The sequence below is a fragment of the Melanotaenia boesemani genome, chromosome 17 (genome assembly GCF_017639745.1).
Source record: "Melanotaenia boesemani isolate fMelBoe1 chromosome 17, fMelBoe1.pri, whole genome shotgun sequence".
NCBI lineage: Eukaryota > Metazoa > Chordata > Actinopteri > Atheriniformes > Melanotaeniidae > Melanotaenia > Melanotaenia boesemani.
In genome coordinates this window covers 3,131,314-3,148,181 of record NC_055698.1, presented here as the reverse complement: position 1 = coordinate 3,148,181, position 16,868 = coordinate 3,131,314, and the positions used below count along the sequence as shown (strand labels likewise).

At 43.4% G+C, this 16,868-nt stretch overlaps 1 protein-coding gene across 1 annotated transcript; it reads right to left on the bottom strand.

The window, feature by feature from the left end:
* Window positions 1-5,690: 5,690 nt before the first annotated feature.
* Window positions 5,691-16,511, bottom strand: nr1d2b (nuclear receptor subfamily 1, group D, member 2b). The gene is made up of 8 exons (XM_041967291.1): window positions 16,009-16,511; window positions 12,372-12,605; window positions 11,272-11,360; window positions 10,065-10,209; window positions 9,308-9,978; window positions 8,453-8,638; window positions 8,167-8,377; window positions 5,691-6,905 (listed from the first exon to the last, which is right to left on the bottom strand). Exons 1-8 carry the CDS (start codon window positions 16,025-16,027, stop codon window positions 6,709-6,711), a joined length of 1,752 nt encoding a protein of 583 aa, XP_041823225.1. The 5' UTR covers window positions 16,028-16,511; the 3' UTR covers window positions 5,691-6,708.
* Between the last annotated feature and the right edge of the window lie 357 nt (window positions 16,512-16,868).

Genomic DNA, 16,868 nt, shown 5'->3' with positions numbered 1-16,868 from the left:
AGGAGCTGTACCCTCTGTACATGGAGCGGCTGCTCAACCAGCAGAGCTACACACAAACTGGTCCAGTTTTTAGTATCCAAGCCAGCTGTTAACGTCAATCCACGCTGCCTACTTCAGTCCCCAGAAAGTTGGCTACACTGGCAGGTCCTTCCTGGTCTGGCAGGTCCATGGTCTGGGAGGTCCTCGCTGGTCTTGGGTTTTAAGATGGACAGTGATTTTAAATTGGATTGGCAAACCAGCTCTGTAGTGAAGTCCAGCTTCTTCCACATTAGGCAGCTAGCTAAGGTCACACCTTTTCTTGCACAAGGGCACTTTGAAACAGTAATCCAGCCTTCATTACATCTCTGCTGGATTACTGTAACTCTTTACAGCCGCTGACCCCACCAGGCACTGACCATCCAGAGTGGCCCAAGCGAAGGCCCCAGGGCTCCAAGAGTCCAAGGCAGAGGGTCCGCACCATGCCCAGGAGGACCAGGCACCCACCCCTATGTTCCAGCCGAACCAGGGCAGCATCAACCCCAGACTCCAACCTCCACCCTATATAACCCCTCACTCACAACCTCCCCTGTGCCGTTGAGATAATATCCTTAAATAGAAACACGGGATAACAGCTGTGGAGGAAATAAAGTAAAAAGAGACGATTAAATATTTAAATAACTCAGAGCTTTATGCCATTGTGTTCTAAATTGTCATCATATGAGGTTGAGGAGTCTTAAGAAGAACGGACAGAAGCTCCTCCTCAGTGTCCTTTTAGTTTTCAGGCTGCAGAAGCTCTGCAGATCTGAGTCCAGCAGCCTGAACAGACAGTTGCTGGGGTGGGGGCGTCTGTCGTACATGTCCTGCAGAGGACAGTTCAGATCTGGTGCAGCACTCTGCTGCCTTGATGACTCTGATGCTGCCGGGCTGTTGTCAAACTGGGATGCTTGTGATCAGGATGCTTTGTAGAAGGTTTTAAGGACCTCTGAAGAGACCATGAACCTGCTCAGCTGCCGCCTTGCCTTCCTGACCTGAGCCTGTTTGTGGGTGGTCCAGGTGTGAGTATCCTCTAGCTGCAAATATTTGATGTTCCTCACCCTCATTGAGCCATCCTGCTTTGTATCAACACTTCAGGCTGCTGCTGGTGTAATGGTGGGGGGAGATTTTCTTGGTCCACTTTGGGTCCCTTAGTACCAACGTGGCCTGGTTTAACCAGCACAGCCTACCTGAGTATTGTTGCTGACCATGTCCATCCCTTTATGACCACAGTGGAGCATCTTCTGATGCTACTTCCAGCAGGATAATGCACCATGTCACAAAGCTCAGATCATCTCCACCTGCTTTCTAGAACATGACGATGAGTTCACTGGACTCCAGCGGCCTCCACAGCCACCAGATCTCAGTCCAGTAGAGCAGCTTTGGGATGTGGTGGAACGGGAGATTCTCATCATGGATGCAGCAACTGTGTGATGCTGTCATGTCAAAATAGAGCAAAACCTCTGAAGAAGGTTTCCACCACTTTGTCTAACCAGTCTGCAACACCATTATGCAAACAGCATAAAGAAGAGCAAGGAGCTATCCATCAGGGTCAGGCACTAAGTTCTGAACTTAACTTTTAGAAGTCTTAGAGAAAATAAAACTCTGTCAAACCTGCCAGGAAAGAGCAGACCACTGAAACATGTTTGTTCATGGTATTGTGTGTGAGAATAAAAGTGAGGGCGGAAGTTGATGCGCCTCTTAAGCCAGCAAGGTGAAACAGTGTGTGTGCCATTGCAGAAAACAGACTAACACCAACGTTGTCACTCAGGTGATTGTGTGATTCAGACTTCCTGTGTGAAAGTGCACACTGATGCAGCACCGAGGCGCCTCTGATCTCAGCCCCGGCTTACAGAGGAGGCCCAGAGAGCTAAAAAGAGATACCCTTTTTAGGGTTTATCTGTTATGTGGTTTCCTTGCTTTGTGATTTAGTGGCTTTGTCACTATGGTGTGTAAATTTTAACAACTGTGCTTTATTTAATCAGTTTTAGCTCATTTATTATTATTTTTTTTAAATAGATGGATATGTTTTCCTCACAGTTTTCTGTTCCAGGGAATAAGACCTGACCAGAGACGACAGCTAAATCTGGCAATTTACAAAAATGTTTTGTTTCTTTTAGTATGCTCTGTCCCTAACAAATAAACAAGTAAATAAATTAATTTTAAAAAATTAAGGAGCTTAAAAAATAAAATAGACTTTTTAAATGGAAAAGATAATGACAACATTACTTTTAGGAATATTTACTGACTAAGCATCTCAGGAGGGAAATTAATGTTTTTTTAAAGGGAAGTTTATTGGAGTCAGCCCCTAGTGGCAGTGGTTGGTGTTGCATTTTATAGGTGCAGCATGTGACAAAATGCTAATGACAGAACAATATGATCTTCAGATCTTTAAAAAGTGTATTTCTACTCGTATCTTATTTTAATTACATAACTATGTTTTTATTCTCAGAATGAGCCATTTACATCAACTTGCCGTGGGACAACATACGTGGCATCTGCCACCGTTTTTACTACGGTAAAGCTGTTTGACAGGAGTGGGAGTTTCGTTTGGTATCAGTAATGCCTTAAAAGCACCATAGAAGAAGTACACATGTACACAATGTTGAAGTAAGGTGTGTCCCAATTCAGGGTCTGCACACTTCGAAGTGATTTTTTAGGGGTTAATGACGTGTGTACTGGCTGGAAACAACAGAGACCGTCCTGTTGCTATGGGCTGTCCCATTTCACCAGCCCATAGCAACAGAGACCGTCCTGTTGCTATGGGCTGTCCCATTTCACCAGCCCATGGCAACAGAGACCGTCCTGTTGCTATGGGCTGTCCCATTTCACCAGCGTTAAGCGGACTTCGAAGTGTGCACATTACAGATAAAAACGGCTTTATAACTGGAAGAAGTTTGGCCACTGACGGCCACCGTACATTCACAACTCTGTTTGAGTCAATGCTATGCCCATCTTTACCAGCGGATATCAGTATTTCTTACACAGTGGACCTTCAGAGCTATAAACCATAAATGTGGCCTTAATGAAAAAGAGGTTTATGCTTAAAGAAAATTAAAATAAGCCAAAGAAAACATGAGTTCACCTAAAACCACTGGAGACTCCCCGAACATGTAGAAGGACAATTAAGAGTAAAACAGATTTTTGGGGGGATCTTAAGAGAAACCACGTGGTCTGAACCCACTGGCCAAGAACAGCATCATGGTGTGTGGATGTTTTTCATCAGCAGGACCTAAGAGATTGATCAGGAATGATGCACTGATGGATGTTGCTACTGACTGGTAAATAACTGTTTTCATTCTTTGGGAGAGCTGGGACGGCTTCCCTTTCAGAATGACAGTGGCTACACATACTGCAAAAGCAATGACTAGATTAAGGGGGCACATTTAAAAGTCATCATCAAAGCTCCGATCACAACCTGACAGATTCCTGTTCACCAGCAGAACCAGCAGCTTCACAAAGCTGCATGAGTCTTCAGGAATAAGCCAGAACTGATAGAGAGCTGCACCAAATTAAGCCATTAACTAAAAAACAATAAAAGCTTCTACAACATCATAATTAGCCTCATTTCATTCATTTTAAAGCTCAACATCCAGAATGTGGTTCAGTCTGTTTTTTTATTTAAATGTGTGGTTGATCAGGAGGACGTAGTTGATTTTTGTGATTTGACGTTAATATCATACCGTGGCAGAGTTTGTGATATTAGCAATAATTAAATCGATAATCACTGAATCAGGCTGTCAAAAACAAAAAGACGTTAACGGCGGCAACTAATTTATGTAATTAATTGCGTTAAAAAGTTGAACGTAATCAACGCATGCGCGGCAGGACAAGCCCCGTCTTTTCTCTGTTATGACAGCCAGACGTGGTGATGGAAAAGATGAGCTGGGGGGCTCTATGGATGGATTTGAGAATAAACAATGGAGCAACTGTTGGTTTTAAAATATTTGTTCACCACCTGTAAATAAATCATCAGAAGGAAGAGTGTTCAAAAATCCACGTATTTAAAAGAAGGCAAAAACACCAGAGATTGAGTAGAATTGACAATTCTTTGTTTAGCCAGTAATAAGAAAACAACACATATCTCTTGAGAGGAGGTCTGTTAGCTTAGCTTTTTGTCCACTAATACACGGAGTGTCGGGACCCTTCGGTTCAGCCAAAAGACCCGCCTACCTAAGTTATCCTCCCCATTTATACTGATAACAATGCATTGTGGCTATGTGCGTGCATGTGGTGCGCATTCATGTGAATGTGTATTTTGCAAAGGTGTCGTCCCTCCTCCTTCCGGGAATTTGATTCCTCCAGGTCCTCCTTCTGGGGTGCGTCAGAGCTGAGGGGAAAAGAAACACTTCTCCCTGTCCTGTTATCTGTCTGTCTCTGTGCTGATTCCCTTCTACCTGTTCCCACAGTTTTTTACACAAAGGCTGTTCGTTATTAATAAAGAGTTACTGGGAAATTCTGCTCTGCTTGGAGTGAGTAGATAAGTAAGGGGATATAACAATATTCACAACAACTCCCTTGCCGGACACCCAGAACAGTTTCAAGGTCCCTTGGTATTTTCTCAGTATTGAACTGTAAGCTGTGAAGGAATGATAATAACTAAGCTGTTTTCACCTCAGCACCACTATATAATAATGTAGCTCTGTCAATTAAAAGCAGAGCCTAATAAATGTTACTAAAATCTAAGGATAAAATGTAAATGAGTAAATGAATAAAAATGCTTATAAAATATTTGCAACACAACCCATGGACGTCAGCCCCCAGTACTTTAACACACACTCTTTTCCCGGTGATAGGATTCCACATCTCCACTTTTCCTGGGTGGTGGGGTCAAGGAGTTCGGACCCGATGGATGTCGCTTGCAACTTTAATTTTTTTTTTTTTAGTTTATCCTGCGTTTTGCACCAACATGGCTGCTCTACAGGATCTCTGGTCGTCTGTGTAGCAGCTGCCTCCTCCTCTTCTCATTTCTGGACGGGTCTAGAAAAGTTCTGATGGGGGGCCGGCAGGAGCACGGACCAGGAAAAGGGGGCACAGATGAGACCTTTTTTTTAGGTCTAGATTTTTATAAAATATTGAACTGATTATTACAACTAAAGTCATCTAATGTACAAAAGTGAAGAAAAACTAGTAAAACAAGCAGTCAATGACGTGTTTAATCAGCAGGTGTTTACTTTGGGTGATGCTGCTGTACTTCAATGATAAAAGGAAAAAGTTGTTTTTATCCAGATCATCAGTTTTATCAGAGTTTCTTCTTCAATGTCGGCTGTTTAACTTCAGTCGTCACATCTGCTGGTTTTAGGACAGAAATTATCACCATGGAGACGGTTAATGAGATGATATATGAATTCTGCATTATGATCTAGAACATGGTAGAGATGATTTAGAACAACATATAGAAGTACATTACATGCTGCATTTACTGACCCTTGGACTTCTGGCGTTTACCCAAGAGAAGATCAGTTAACAGTAAATATTTGTAGCATCGGCTCGTTTTGTTGATGCAAATTTCAGGCATAGTGATCAATCACGATTAATTTGTAAACTGTAATTAATCTGATTAAAAATTGTAATTTGCTTAACTGCTTCATGATCAAACACATGATTTACACCCTGATTACTGCAGCTGTAAGAAAACTACAGCTGCAATCCTGACGGAAAAAAAAGAACCATTTCACTTAATTTATAAAATTTATTTATAGATATTTATCTATGCAGTTATGCATGACAGTATGTATTTATATTTTATATATGTCCTTACATAGAAATCTAAGTATACTGCAATCCTTTCACAGAGGAGAACAGACCCACACATCAGCACTGTTAACACAATGACAGAAGCTCTGGATATTAAAGGCCAGACATCCTGGACTCGTGGAACAAAAAGAACTAAATATCACCTCCACTCAGCAGATTTTCTTAAATTACAATCACTTCAGTGACATTACAATCATATCTTACGTGGAATAGTCCTACCTACCTACGTACTTGAACTACACTCAGCTGCGGTATGTACAGTAATATGAAGTGGAAATGGGGTGGTGCTGGTGGAAATAGTTTTCTGCTCCACCTGAAACCAGAAAGACACCAAGAGACGTGGTCCAACAGGTCCAGAACTTTAGTGTGTCCGTCTCCATCTCCTTTAGTTCATGAGAGGAAACCTAAACACATCTGATTTGTCACAATGCCCGATAATAAATGACAAGATAAAAAAAAACAAACAGCATACACAACAACTGCACAGTAAGTGTGAAATAAAACCTCCTTGGTTCTAAATTATTCATATTAAACTTTACATTGTGATTTCTGGTGGCCCCTCTGGGAAGCAGAGACTCACAGTCTCTGCTTTATTTTCTTATTTACTGTTGTTTTTGAATCATTCAGGTTCATGTAAGCCACAGAAACAAGACAGAAAAAAGAAGCTTGATTTGTTGCTACGCTGCTGAAATCAAACATATTGCACTATGAATGCAGAAACCTCGTCTACACCACACAGGAAAGTGCTTCTACATTTATACAGCTGCTACAAACATCAGAAACAGAGACGTCCATCAGTGTCTGCAGGTCAAACCCGCCCCCAGTCACGCCCCCCCTAACCCCAACAATACAGTGGCTGAAGCCTCGGGGCAAAAAAGGTTGATGATGGTGGTTGGTGGGAGGCTCCATGTTCAGTTTGTTTCAGTCAAGGGGGTGGGTTTAGGAATGGACCTTGAAGGCCAGCAGCTGCTCGGAGTGCATGTTGTTGAGCGAGCGCAGGTCGGGCAGCTTGAGCAGCAGCTTGGTGAAGATGGCCGACTCGTTGGGGTGGTTCCTGGTGATGAGGCTCCGCAGGGCGCGGATCAGAGTCTCCTGCAACGCTTCCACCGAGTTCACGTTCTCGATGCCGGAGCGATCTGGGAAGGAGAGGAAGGGAGAGTGGGGAGTTAGCATGTAAAAGTCCAAAAAGGTTCAGTCAGTTCATGCAGCTCTGAGATTGTTGCCATTAAAAAGTAATCAGTTACATTACTGTAGTACTTCTTGAGAAAATGAACCCGTTATGGTACTTTGGTGTAACTAAATATAAATGTTACTTTGCACTTTGATCAAAAGTCAGCAAAAACATGACTAAACTAATTCTATAGTCTATAACCTAAAATCTTTACAATGACAAATAAACATGATGGCAACCTTTCCTCCTGGCTAAAGCCGAGCTAAAGCCGAGCTACAGCCGAGCTACAGCCGAGCTAAAGCCGAGCTACAGCCGAGCTACAGCCGAGCTAAAGCCGAGCTACAGCCGAGCTAAAGCCGAGCTGAGCGAACATCACACAAAAAAACAACTTACACCAGACCAAATTATCAATATGTTTAAATGTCAAGCCCCCCCCCCCAAAAGGATCCTGAGTCTGAAGAACAAACCCAGAACCAAATCCAGAACAAAGCTGGAGCTGGAACCAGAACGGAACCAGAGCCAGAATCAGAATGGGGCTGAAACCAGAACCAAAACTGAGCCAATGCAGAACCTGAACCTGGGCTTGAGCCAGAGTCTGAACCAGAACCAGAGCACAGTCTGTATAAAACATGTTCTTTTTACCAGCTTCAGGTCAGATTTTATTCACTATTGAATCCAGATCTGACCGGCTCTGACAGGAAGGGGTTCCCATATGTAAATGCCGTGCTAAACATGGGCCAGTCAGGGGAGTCATGTAGGTGCCTGTAGCGTTTCAGCTTTTTCTTAAACATCATCTCTTGGAGTGTACGGCAGCATCTACAGTCATATGGAAGAAACGCGGCTCCACCAGCGGGTCAACACTGAAGCTTCATACATGTTGGGAAACATGTCACCACTTTTCTGACTTGGAATCTTACTGGATCAGCTCCAGCTTTGGATTCATTGCTAGGAAAATGGAATTTATGAACATTTAGCTTTCAGTCATTTCCAACTTTCTACTTCTTTAACATCATTTTGAAATCATCTCTGCTCCATAGAAGCAGATGTAGTGGTGTCGAGTCTGCAGACATGAAGATGGAGGACATGACGGCTGAAACATCAAGTCATAGACCTTCTGTTTTAGTAGGTGAAACTTTCTGTGAGAGTGGTTAGTTTGAGGCAGGAAGGTCTCCATTTAAATCCATCTTTCTGTTCAGTCTAAGGATTAAACTAAGATGAAAACCCACCAGCTGAGACCAACACCACGGCCGTGAAGAGGCTCATCTCCTCCTCACTGAGGCCCAAGTTCATCAGCTTCTCGCTGAAATCAAACATGGAGTTGAGGAGGTCTCCGGACCCCATGGCCCTCAGAGCGTCCACGCTGTACTTCTTCCCTCCCAGGAAGGTGACAGTTCGCTCCTTCATGTCAAACAGGGAGGCAAAGCGAACCACCAGCACCTGCAGGTACAAGAAGCTCCTGATTACCCTCATCTTCTGACTAAAGCCCCCCTGGACAAAAAGACCTGAACGTACCTCGAAGGTGCCAGCCTTCAGCAGGCTGACCTGGTCGTGCTGCGACAGGTCTCTGAAGCCGGGAATCTTCTTGGCGAACTCCACCACCTCCCTGACGGCGGGGGTGAAACTATGGGAGAATTCTTCCCACACCTCATGGCCAGACTTCTGGGGGTCCACGTGAGGAGAGGTGTTCATGGGACAAACCTGAGGACAGACAGCCAATCAGAGCTCAGGATTTAGGACACCATTCTCTCACACTTCTGGCATGACATACTCAAGTGTTTTTATGACCTTCATTTATGTTACAGACTAAAAAAAAAAAGACATTTTGTGTTTGTTTGTCCCTGAAAAAAAAACAAATTTTAAATTATTTCAATCAAAATAAGAAAAATAATTATGTGAAAATGAACTATTATACACTAATATCGCACATTCTTTGCAGTTGTAATGAATTAAAGTGATCATTTAGATTTTCTTTAGAATATAAAGTTATAAACTTTATTAATCCCAGAGAGAAATTGCATCATCAATAACAATCATATATAAAATATAGAAATATATAGAATAACAAACCATATAAATAAACTAAGGACAGTGACTGTATGTCTCGTCACATCGTGACATTGTAAAAAACACATGAATTTTCATAATTTTGTATTTAACAGGCAGAAAAAATCCTAACAGAACATTTTGGGTTAAAACATTTTTGCTTGACTGGATTTTTTTACCTGCTCTTACCTACATGACATGATAAACACCTGCCATAATTACAAACTAAGAAAAAATCCAGGGGCCTCTGGGGGCCTGTTTTACGACCCTGCCAGTGACAGATCAAACCTACGGCCATGGTTTGAAGCTGCTGTGTCATCTTACCAGATGCATCCTGTTGCCCCCCCTCCATGCGGTCCCACTGTAGATGCCATTGGCCCCGCCCTCAGTGGGGGGAGCTCTCACAGCTCCATGTATGTAAGCGGGGGAGTGGCTGGCGGCGGCTCTCCTGGACAGCCTGAACGGGCACTCATTGGGGGTGTCCTCTTTGCCCTGTGGGCCCTGGGTGGACGGCGGGTTGTGGGTCGCCACGGTGGCCCGGTTGTTGTGGCGGTTCCAGGCATCCTGTCCCTCCTCGGTGCGGTGATTGTTGTCAGCCTTCATAAAGCTGTTGTCTAGCGACACCTCAGCTGTCAGGCTGCTCTGCTCCTGGTTGTACATGAAGGTCTCCTGGTGGGCCCTGGTCACTGAGCCGATCACCTCCTCCTCGCTGCTGTCCGACGCACTGGGAGAAGTGGAGCTGGAGCCGGTGTCCATGGGCACGGCGGGCTCGGAGTCGGAGCTGGGGTCCGATTGGCTGGAGTGTGGCGATGAAGAAGGAGACGGGGGGGAGCCGGCGTCCTTGGAGGTAGGTTTGGTGGCGTTGGCTGGCACCGGCATGGCAATGTTCAGTGGACTCTGCAGCTGGTTGTTGTTCATCATGTTGTTCATGGCACTCTGCATCTCCAGCAGCATCCGCTGCTTCTCCCGCTTTGGGATCCGACCGAAGCGAACGGCTGAACAGAAGGGAGAGATTTTATTCTTAGATGCAGAAAATGATGATCTCATTGGGTTTGTGTTCCCTGTCAGGGCAGGTACTCACAGTCTCTGGACATCCCCACCATCAGACATTTCTTGAAGCGGCACTGCTGGCAGCGGTTCCTGTTGATCCTCATGATGGGGCAGCTCTCGTTCTTAAGGCACTTCTTATACTGGATGTTTTGCTGGATGCTCCTCCTGAAGAAGCCCTGCAGGGTCACACAGACCAACACTTTCATCACACCTCAGTCACGTTTTTACATTTTTTTAACATCCTTTCAGGGGTGAGTGAGTGGGGGCGGCTTTACTCCATCTATTAGAGGATGCTGCATTCAGCTACTCTAAATTTGAGGTTTACATACAAGACCAGTGAGTGCAGCTTTCACACATCAGCCTGAAACGTGTGTGTGTGCTCCCCACAGCTAACTGGGCCACACAGCAACAGGAAGGAAGGGGGCGGCGCATGGATACATCTGGCAGCTGCAGTGACCCACTTCAGCTACGCCCGCCATGCAATGCCACGAATCACGTGTTCAGTGAGGGTGGGTTCAGAGCCAAACTTAAAAGCAGTTTTCTATTCTATTCTATTTTATTCCATTCTATTCTATTCCACAGTCATTTAGCAGACGCTTTCTTGTTTCTACCACCAAAGCTTTGAGTCCAGTTTGATGCATTGGAACCAACTCTTTGCTCCACCAGAGCCAAAAAAAAAAGAGAAAGACCACAGGACCACTAAAAACCAATACCACCGTGGTTCCTATGGCACATTCACACTGTAGCGGTTTGGTCTCCAGACTGGAAAAACCAAAGTAACACCAAGGTAAAACCAGAACCCAGAATGATTGTTTACTTTTGGTGAATGAGTTGTTTTCATTCCTGGCTGATCAATAAGCTGGATTTTGTTCTTTCTTTATGGTTGTTTCAGGGAATATCGCCCCCTAGCGAGCAGCTGTTGTAACTGCATGCTGCTCTTCAGGTGGTTTGGCCCAAAGTGGTCTAGTGCAGTGAGGAACCAAACCGATTCTCCACCCAATCGAACCCCGAACTGTCCTGGTGTGAATGCATCCTTAGAGGTCAGTTTGCAGGAGAACTGAGTCAGATGGCGTAACTTGATGTTTCTGACGGGATAAACTGTCTCCCTGCTCTGTGGTCACTGGGGCGAGGTTTCTGGCTCCAGAACCGGCCCTGAACCATCACTGGTTCTGCTGTAGTAGAAAACGGTTTTATATCCGAGTGTGTGTGTGTGGGTTGTTTCCGTGAGCCGCCCTCACCTTGCAGCCCTCGCAGGCGTGGACTCCGTAGTGGAAACCGGAGGCCACGTCGCCACACACCTTACACAGCAGCACCAGCCCGTTGATCTCTGATTAATACAGAAACACACTCTTACACTCGGTCTGGTAAAAGGTTCACACCAGTGATGCTACTGGTTCAACGTTTCCACCACCGGCTGCTGCTGTTCTGCAGCACCGTCAGCAGTTTTAGAGGCAGTCCTATTCTCCATTAATACTAATACTATTAATATTTCTCAATTAATACCAGATACAATTAATAATCTTTGTTTTTGTTTTATGAGTTTAAAACTATATTTTGATTTCATAATGCAAAATCTGTAAGAAAAATATTTACATTTATATAATAAATAAGATAATCTGTAAGATAAAATTATAAATAATGAATCACTTTATTTTAAAAAAGAAATAAAAATAAAATGAAATGGAATTTAAAAATGCATTACATTTTGAAATAAATTATTTTTTCTTGTATATTTTTAAATAAAAACATGAAAAAACTGAAACATAATAAAATTATAAATTATATTAATTAAATATAAAGACATTAATATACAAGATATTAAGAATAATTACCAGTTAATTTTAAAATAATTAAAATTCATTTTAATAAAAATAATGAAGATTTTTTTAAAGTAATAAAATAATTACATTTTGTTTTTAAAAAAGTATGAGGTCACATCATTCCTGCAACATCAACTTGTGGAATAAGAACTTCGGCGAGTTCTTTTATTAGATAATTAAACGTAGAATTACAGAACATGAAGTACAAATCCATTCAGCAGTTTCAGACAGTAGCTATTCAGGTCATTCAGAAACAACGTGGTTCGTGTGCCGGTTTGTCTGGCAGCTTTCAGGTAAACAAGTGATGATAATCATCAGACGTGACCATCGCACCTCTAAGTAAAGTCAGAATAACACGATGCAACTGTGCAGAGACGTGCTGCTTCTTTCTTCACTTTGCAGGGAACTGAGATAAAACCTGGAAGCAGAACTGTAGTAGAACCTGTGCAGGTTTTTAGCCTGACTGGTGAGGACCTGTTTTTGGCTACATTTTCATCTGTGTGAAGTTGCCGTCTTACTTGTGATGCCACATTTTCCTGAAGAAGAGGAACGCCCACTTTTCTGATTGCCTGGAAGGTTCTGGTTGCCAGCAGCGGGCTTCGAGCTGGCCGGCGGGTTCAGCTGACTGTGGCTGGGCGACGACCCGCGGAGAGGAGAGGACGACTGATAGCTGCCGTTGGAGGAGTCGCTGTGGCAGGACTCCGGGCTGGAGGCGGAGCTGGACGAGCTGATGTAGGCTATCACGCCTCCAGCTGGAGCAGAGGAAGAGGAGGAGGAAGACAGGCACAAAGAAAGTCAACAGTGAGTTAAACTTAATAACTGACCCTCAAACTCCTTTTTTTCTTTTCTCTGTCTGTTTTTTTAAATGTGAAGCTGCATGTGGCAGCTGGAGCTTTTAACCCCAGTATAAACCAGTCTGTAGCAGCTGGAGCTTTTAATCCCAGTATAAACCAGTCTGTAGCAGCTGGAGCTTTTAATCCCAGTCAGCATCAGACTAGGGCTGCAACGATTAGTCGACGTTGTTGTCAAAAGTATGGTGGCGGACTAGGGAGCAAAACGGTGGCAGAGAACGTCAAAAGTCTGGGACAACTTCACGTTAAACTTACAAAATAAATTAAATACATGTGAGATTTGTAAAGTGGACCTTGTGTACCACGGAAGTACGTCTGCAATGCTTGAACATTTAAAGAGGAACGTCGGACTTACTTAACAACCTGAAACAAGCTGAAAGTGAAATAAGATTTATAATAATTTATAATAATCATGAGATACATAATCCAATTAGTCACTATTACAATGACTAGTCGACCAATCGGCCATCAGAAAAGTCATTAGATGCAGCCCTACATCAGACATGTTTCTAGCCTCAGTTGTCAGATTATGAGGCTAAAATGATTTAAAATGAAAGTATGAATAGATGTAGCAGCATAAAGGTCGACCAGAAGAAGAAAGCAGAATTTATTACTAACAGAACTTTGTAGAAATAACACACAGATCAACAGTGACCAAGCCTTTTCTCATCTCATCGTTCTCTCAAGTCTTGGCTTTCAGGAGAAAAAATATTGTTATTGAAACAAACACACAACAGAAACTATTTCCATGTTTCCACTTTTTCCTCATTTCCAGTTATTCCTGCTACTATTTACCTGCTATCCTCACTAAACCAACTCCAGCTCAGCTGCTTTGTGGCGCCACCGTGCATCAGAAATGTCTTCTTGGCTTTATTCCAGCCATAGAGGAGCATTATTTTTCTTCTTTTCACACACACATAGAACTTTCTGCTCACTGGTTGACCGTCAATCTAAGCTCTCTGATTGGTGGAAAGTCTGACAGGAAGTGGCTTCATCATCATGTCCAGGTCTAAATAGAGGTCTCTTAGCAACATAGTAGTGATGGTGATGTTTTTATGGTGAAATGTGATAAATAATGCTGTTATCATGGATCACTGTGGATTTACCAGATAGAGTCTCTGAATAAAACTACATTTAGTGGCTGGATTGTAAACCTCTTGGACGGGATAGAAATGCCTGGAAAACATCTGTAGATCACCTAAAGGGTAGCTATCCATCACAGTTTACCACACAGAGCTACACACTACCGTTGCTGGGACACTGGAGACCAGTTAAGGGATAATGCTCAGAATTGCCAGAGATGTGGTGGCATTTTAAGGGTTAACAGGATCCAGCTGGTCCAACACGGACTTTCCCAACAAAGTTTGTATTTTTATTTATTTATTTTTTTTACCAAAACAGAGAAAATTAACCACAATGTCTTCCCCCCAAATGACTCCATATCCTCCTCTCTGTACTTCAAACAGTTTATTTAAAATACAGTTAAAAGAAAAATGACCATGCATCTACTACGATCAAACATCAGCTGTCACTTGTCAATGTTCGCCTCCTAATCTGCAATCAGATCTCCACCCTTTCATTCTCTTAAAGTTTCAGTGGGTGGCGCTCTTCTCATTGTAGGATAAAGCTCTGCTAGTTTTCCTAGCTGATCCGGTCCCCCCCCCAGCGTATACAAACTCCACTCCAGACGTTAACCCCCAGTAGAACTAGTCAGCTTTACTAAAAGAGGCCAGATCAGAACAACAGCAGCTTCCTCGGGCTGCAGGAGGCGAGCGTACGAGCTGCTGCTGCTGCCTGACCTGATTATTTTCCCTGCCTGTCTCAATGATTAAGTAACAGCCATTACATAATGTCAGCTTCAAAAGGGTGTGTGGTTGGTAGTCTGGCCCATCCCTGCAGCCACTCACCCCACAGGCTTCATATTAGTACAGATTATACCAAATTACACTCTAAAACCATGTGATATTCACACATTTCAGGCTGATTCATTGTGGATTTATGCTCATTATCAAACACACATTTCCTTACTGACACAAAGCAGATCAGATGTTAACAACCTGAATATTTTGCACAACAAACATTGGACATATCAGTTATCAGCTCTAAACCCACACAAAGGCCATCATATGCCAGACAGGATGCATGGCTGCATTAATACTGAACACATCATCTGGAATGAGTCACACAGATACAAAAAATGCTGTGAAAATATGCACAATTATTGTGCATGTTCAGCAGGAACATGTGCCTCTTACATCAAATACTTTTTCTCATCACGTGTACTTAGTATTAACCCCAGAGATGATGCTGGGAAACATTACTTAATGATCCACAAAATAAGGTAGCAGAAAGCAAAAAGCTCAAGATGTAGGCGACAACTGATGTGATCTGATCTGGTAATGACTTCTACAAAACTTTTCAAAAACACTATTTGCAGATAAAGCGATGCATTCAATGGCAATTGGACATGTGTGTTCCAATCAAGTAAATAAAGACAAAATGGTCTCAGAGCTTTCATGGAGAAATGTTATGGTTGTATGATCTAAATTAAACTAAATGTATTATAAGCAGGAGTTTGGTGTTTTAGAATAGACTATATAAGTCTAAATTGAACAAAATTACTATAAATTGTTATTCTGATATTAAGTAATAAATCGTGTAATTACAATAAATTATGACTGCATGTAAACCATAGTTCACGCTAAGTTTCACATCAAATATCACGGTTTTCTTTTTCCTATAACCAAGTCTTTGAATTATAACAGTGTATTAAACTAGTTTAATATTTCCTATGGGCACTGAACGCATCATAGCTTCAAAAGCCTTTTTCAACGCGCCCCCACGTGGAGCAGGCATGTTCCTCCCTGAAAAACTGGGTCACCGCGCGCTGCCACGAGAAACCTCACGTGTATCCGCAGCGAGACCACGCACCATCTTGCTGGGGCAAATTATGCAATGCCTACGTCACGTCACCATCCGGCCAATGAGCGGAGACGCACGGGGAGCGTAAACACAGGTACACATGGCTAGACCGACTGGTCCATGTGAGCCGCGAGACTGCAGTGCTGCCAGAGCCAGCCACTTGGGCAATAACAGCAGCCCCCCCCCCCCCCTGCACTCCTAACCCACTTTAATACCACAACACGACATTACCTTTACTTCACTCCCTACGAATATAAACACTTTTACAACAATTAAACTGTTTTATTTCCTTAATTTCACATGTAATAAGCACCGCTTTAGAGGATTCCATCCACCAGCGCGAGCTGCGGTCATTTAATGGAGGTTTAAAGCTTAAACTCACCAGCTTTGCTCGGCTCCATGTCCTGGTGGTTTTCCTGCGCTGCTACCTCGATGCCGAAGCCGTTTTTCTGCCTTTAATGTGCTCAGCAACTCAGAAGTCGCTGAAAGATTCCGGTTGAGAAACGAGGCGTGAAGCTAAAGGACCGGAATTTACGAAACTGAAACCGAGTGAAGACCCTCAGACTGCAGCCGGAGCTTCAGTTTACAGCGGTTTAAAACAAACAAACAAACAAATAAATAAAAAACAATGTCATTCATCAAACCGAAACTATTAAGTTTTCACAGAACAGAGAGGGTTCCTTTTGTCCTCCGTCCTCGCTCCGCCTCTTTGTTCCGGAAGGTTCCGACCTGCTTTTCAGTCGGACTGAGCTGTGAACGCGGATCCAGCGGGGTCCATCCAGCGGGGTTACCGGGGAAAAGGTAACACAACAGGCGCAGCTTCAGGTGAGGAGGACTGCTTATTGCAGGGACTGTTGGAGGCGAGCTCTGTGCAACCATGTGACCCAGTTCACCGGCTCCTCCCTCTTTACGGCCCCGCGTCGTGTTAATGTAACCCACTGACATACTTTCACCAGACCAGAGCGAACAGACACAGAAAGTCAATCCTGTTAGAGGACAAAAAATATGTAAAGTCTCTTTTAATATTGTAGCTGTAACGGATTAGTCTAAACCAAGTCTGCTTGGAAGTAAGTGGTGAAAACCTTCCGCAGAGGTTTTCTCCATATTAACATGACAGCATCACACAGTTGCTGCAGGTTTGTTGGCTGCATCCATGATGAGAATCTCCCGTTCCACCACATCCCAAAGCTGCTCTACTGCAGCGGTTCCTTGAAGAGCCCCTTCATGCAGCTACCAAAAAGT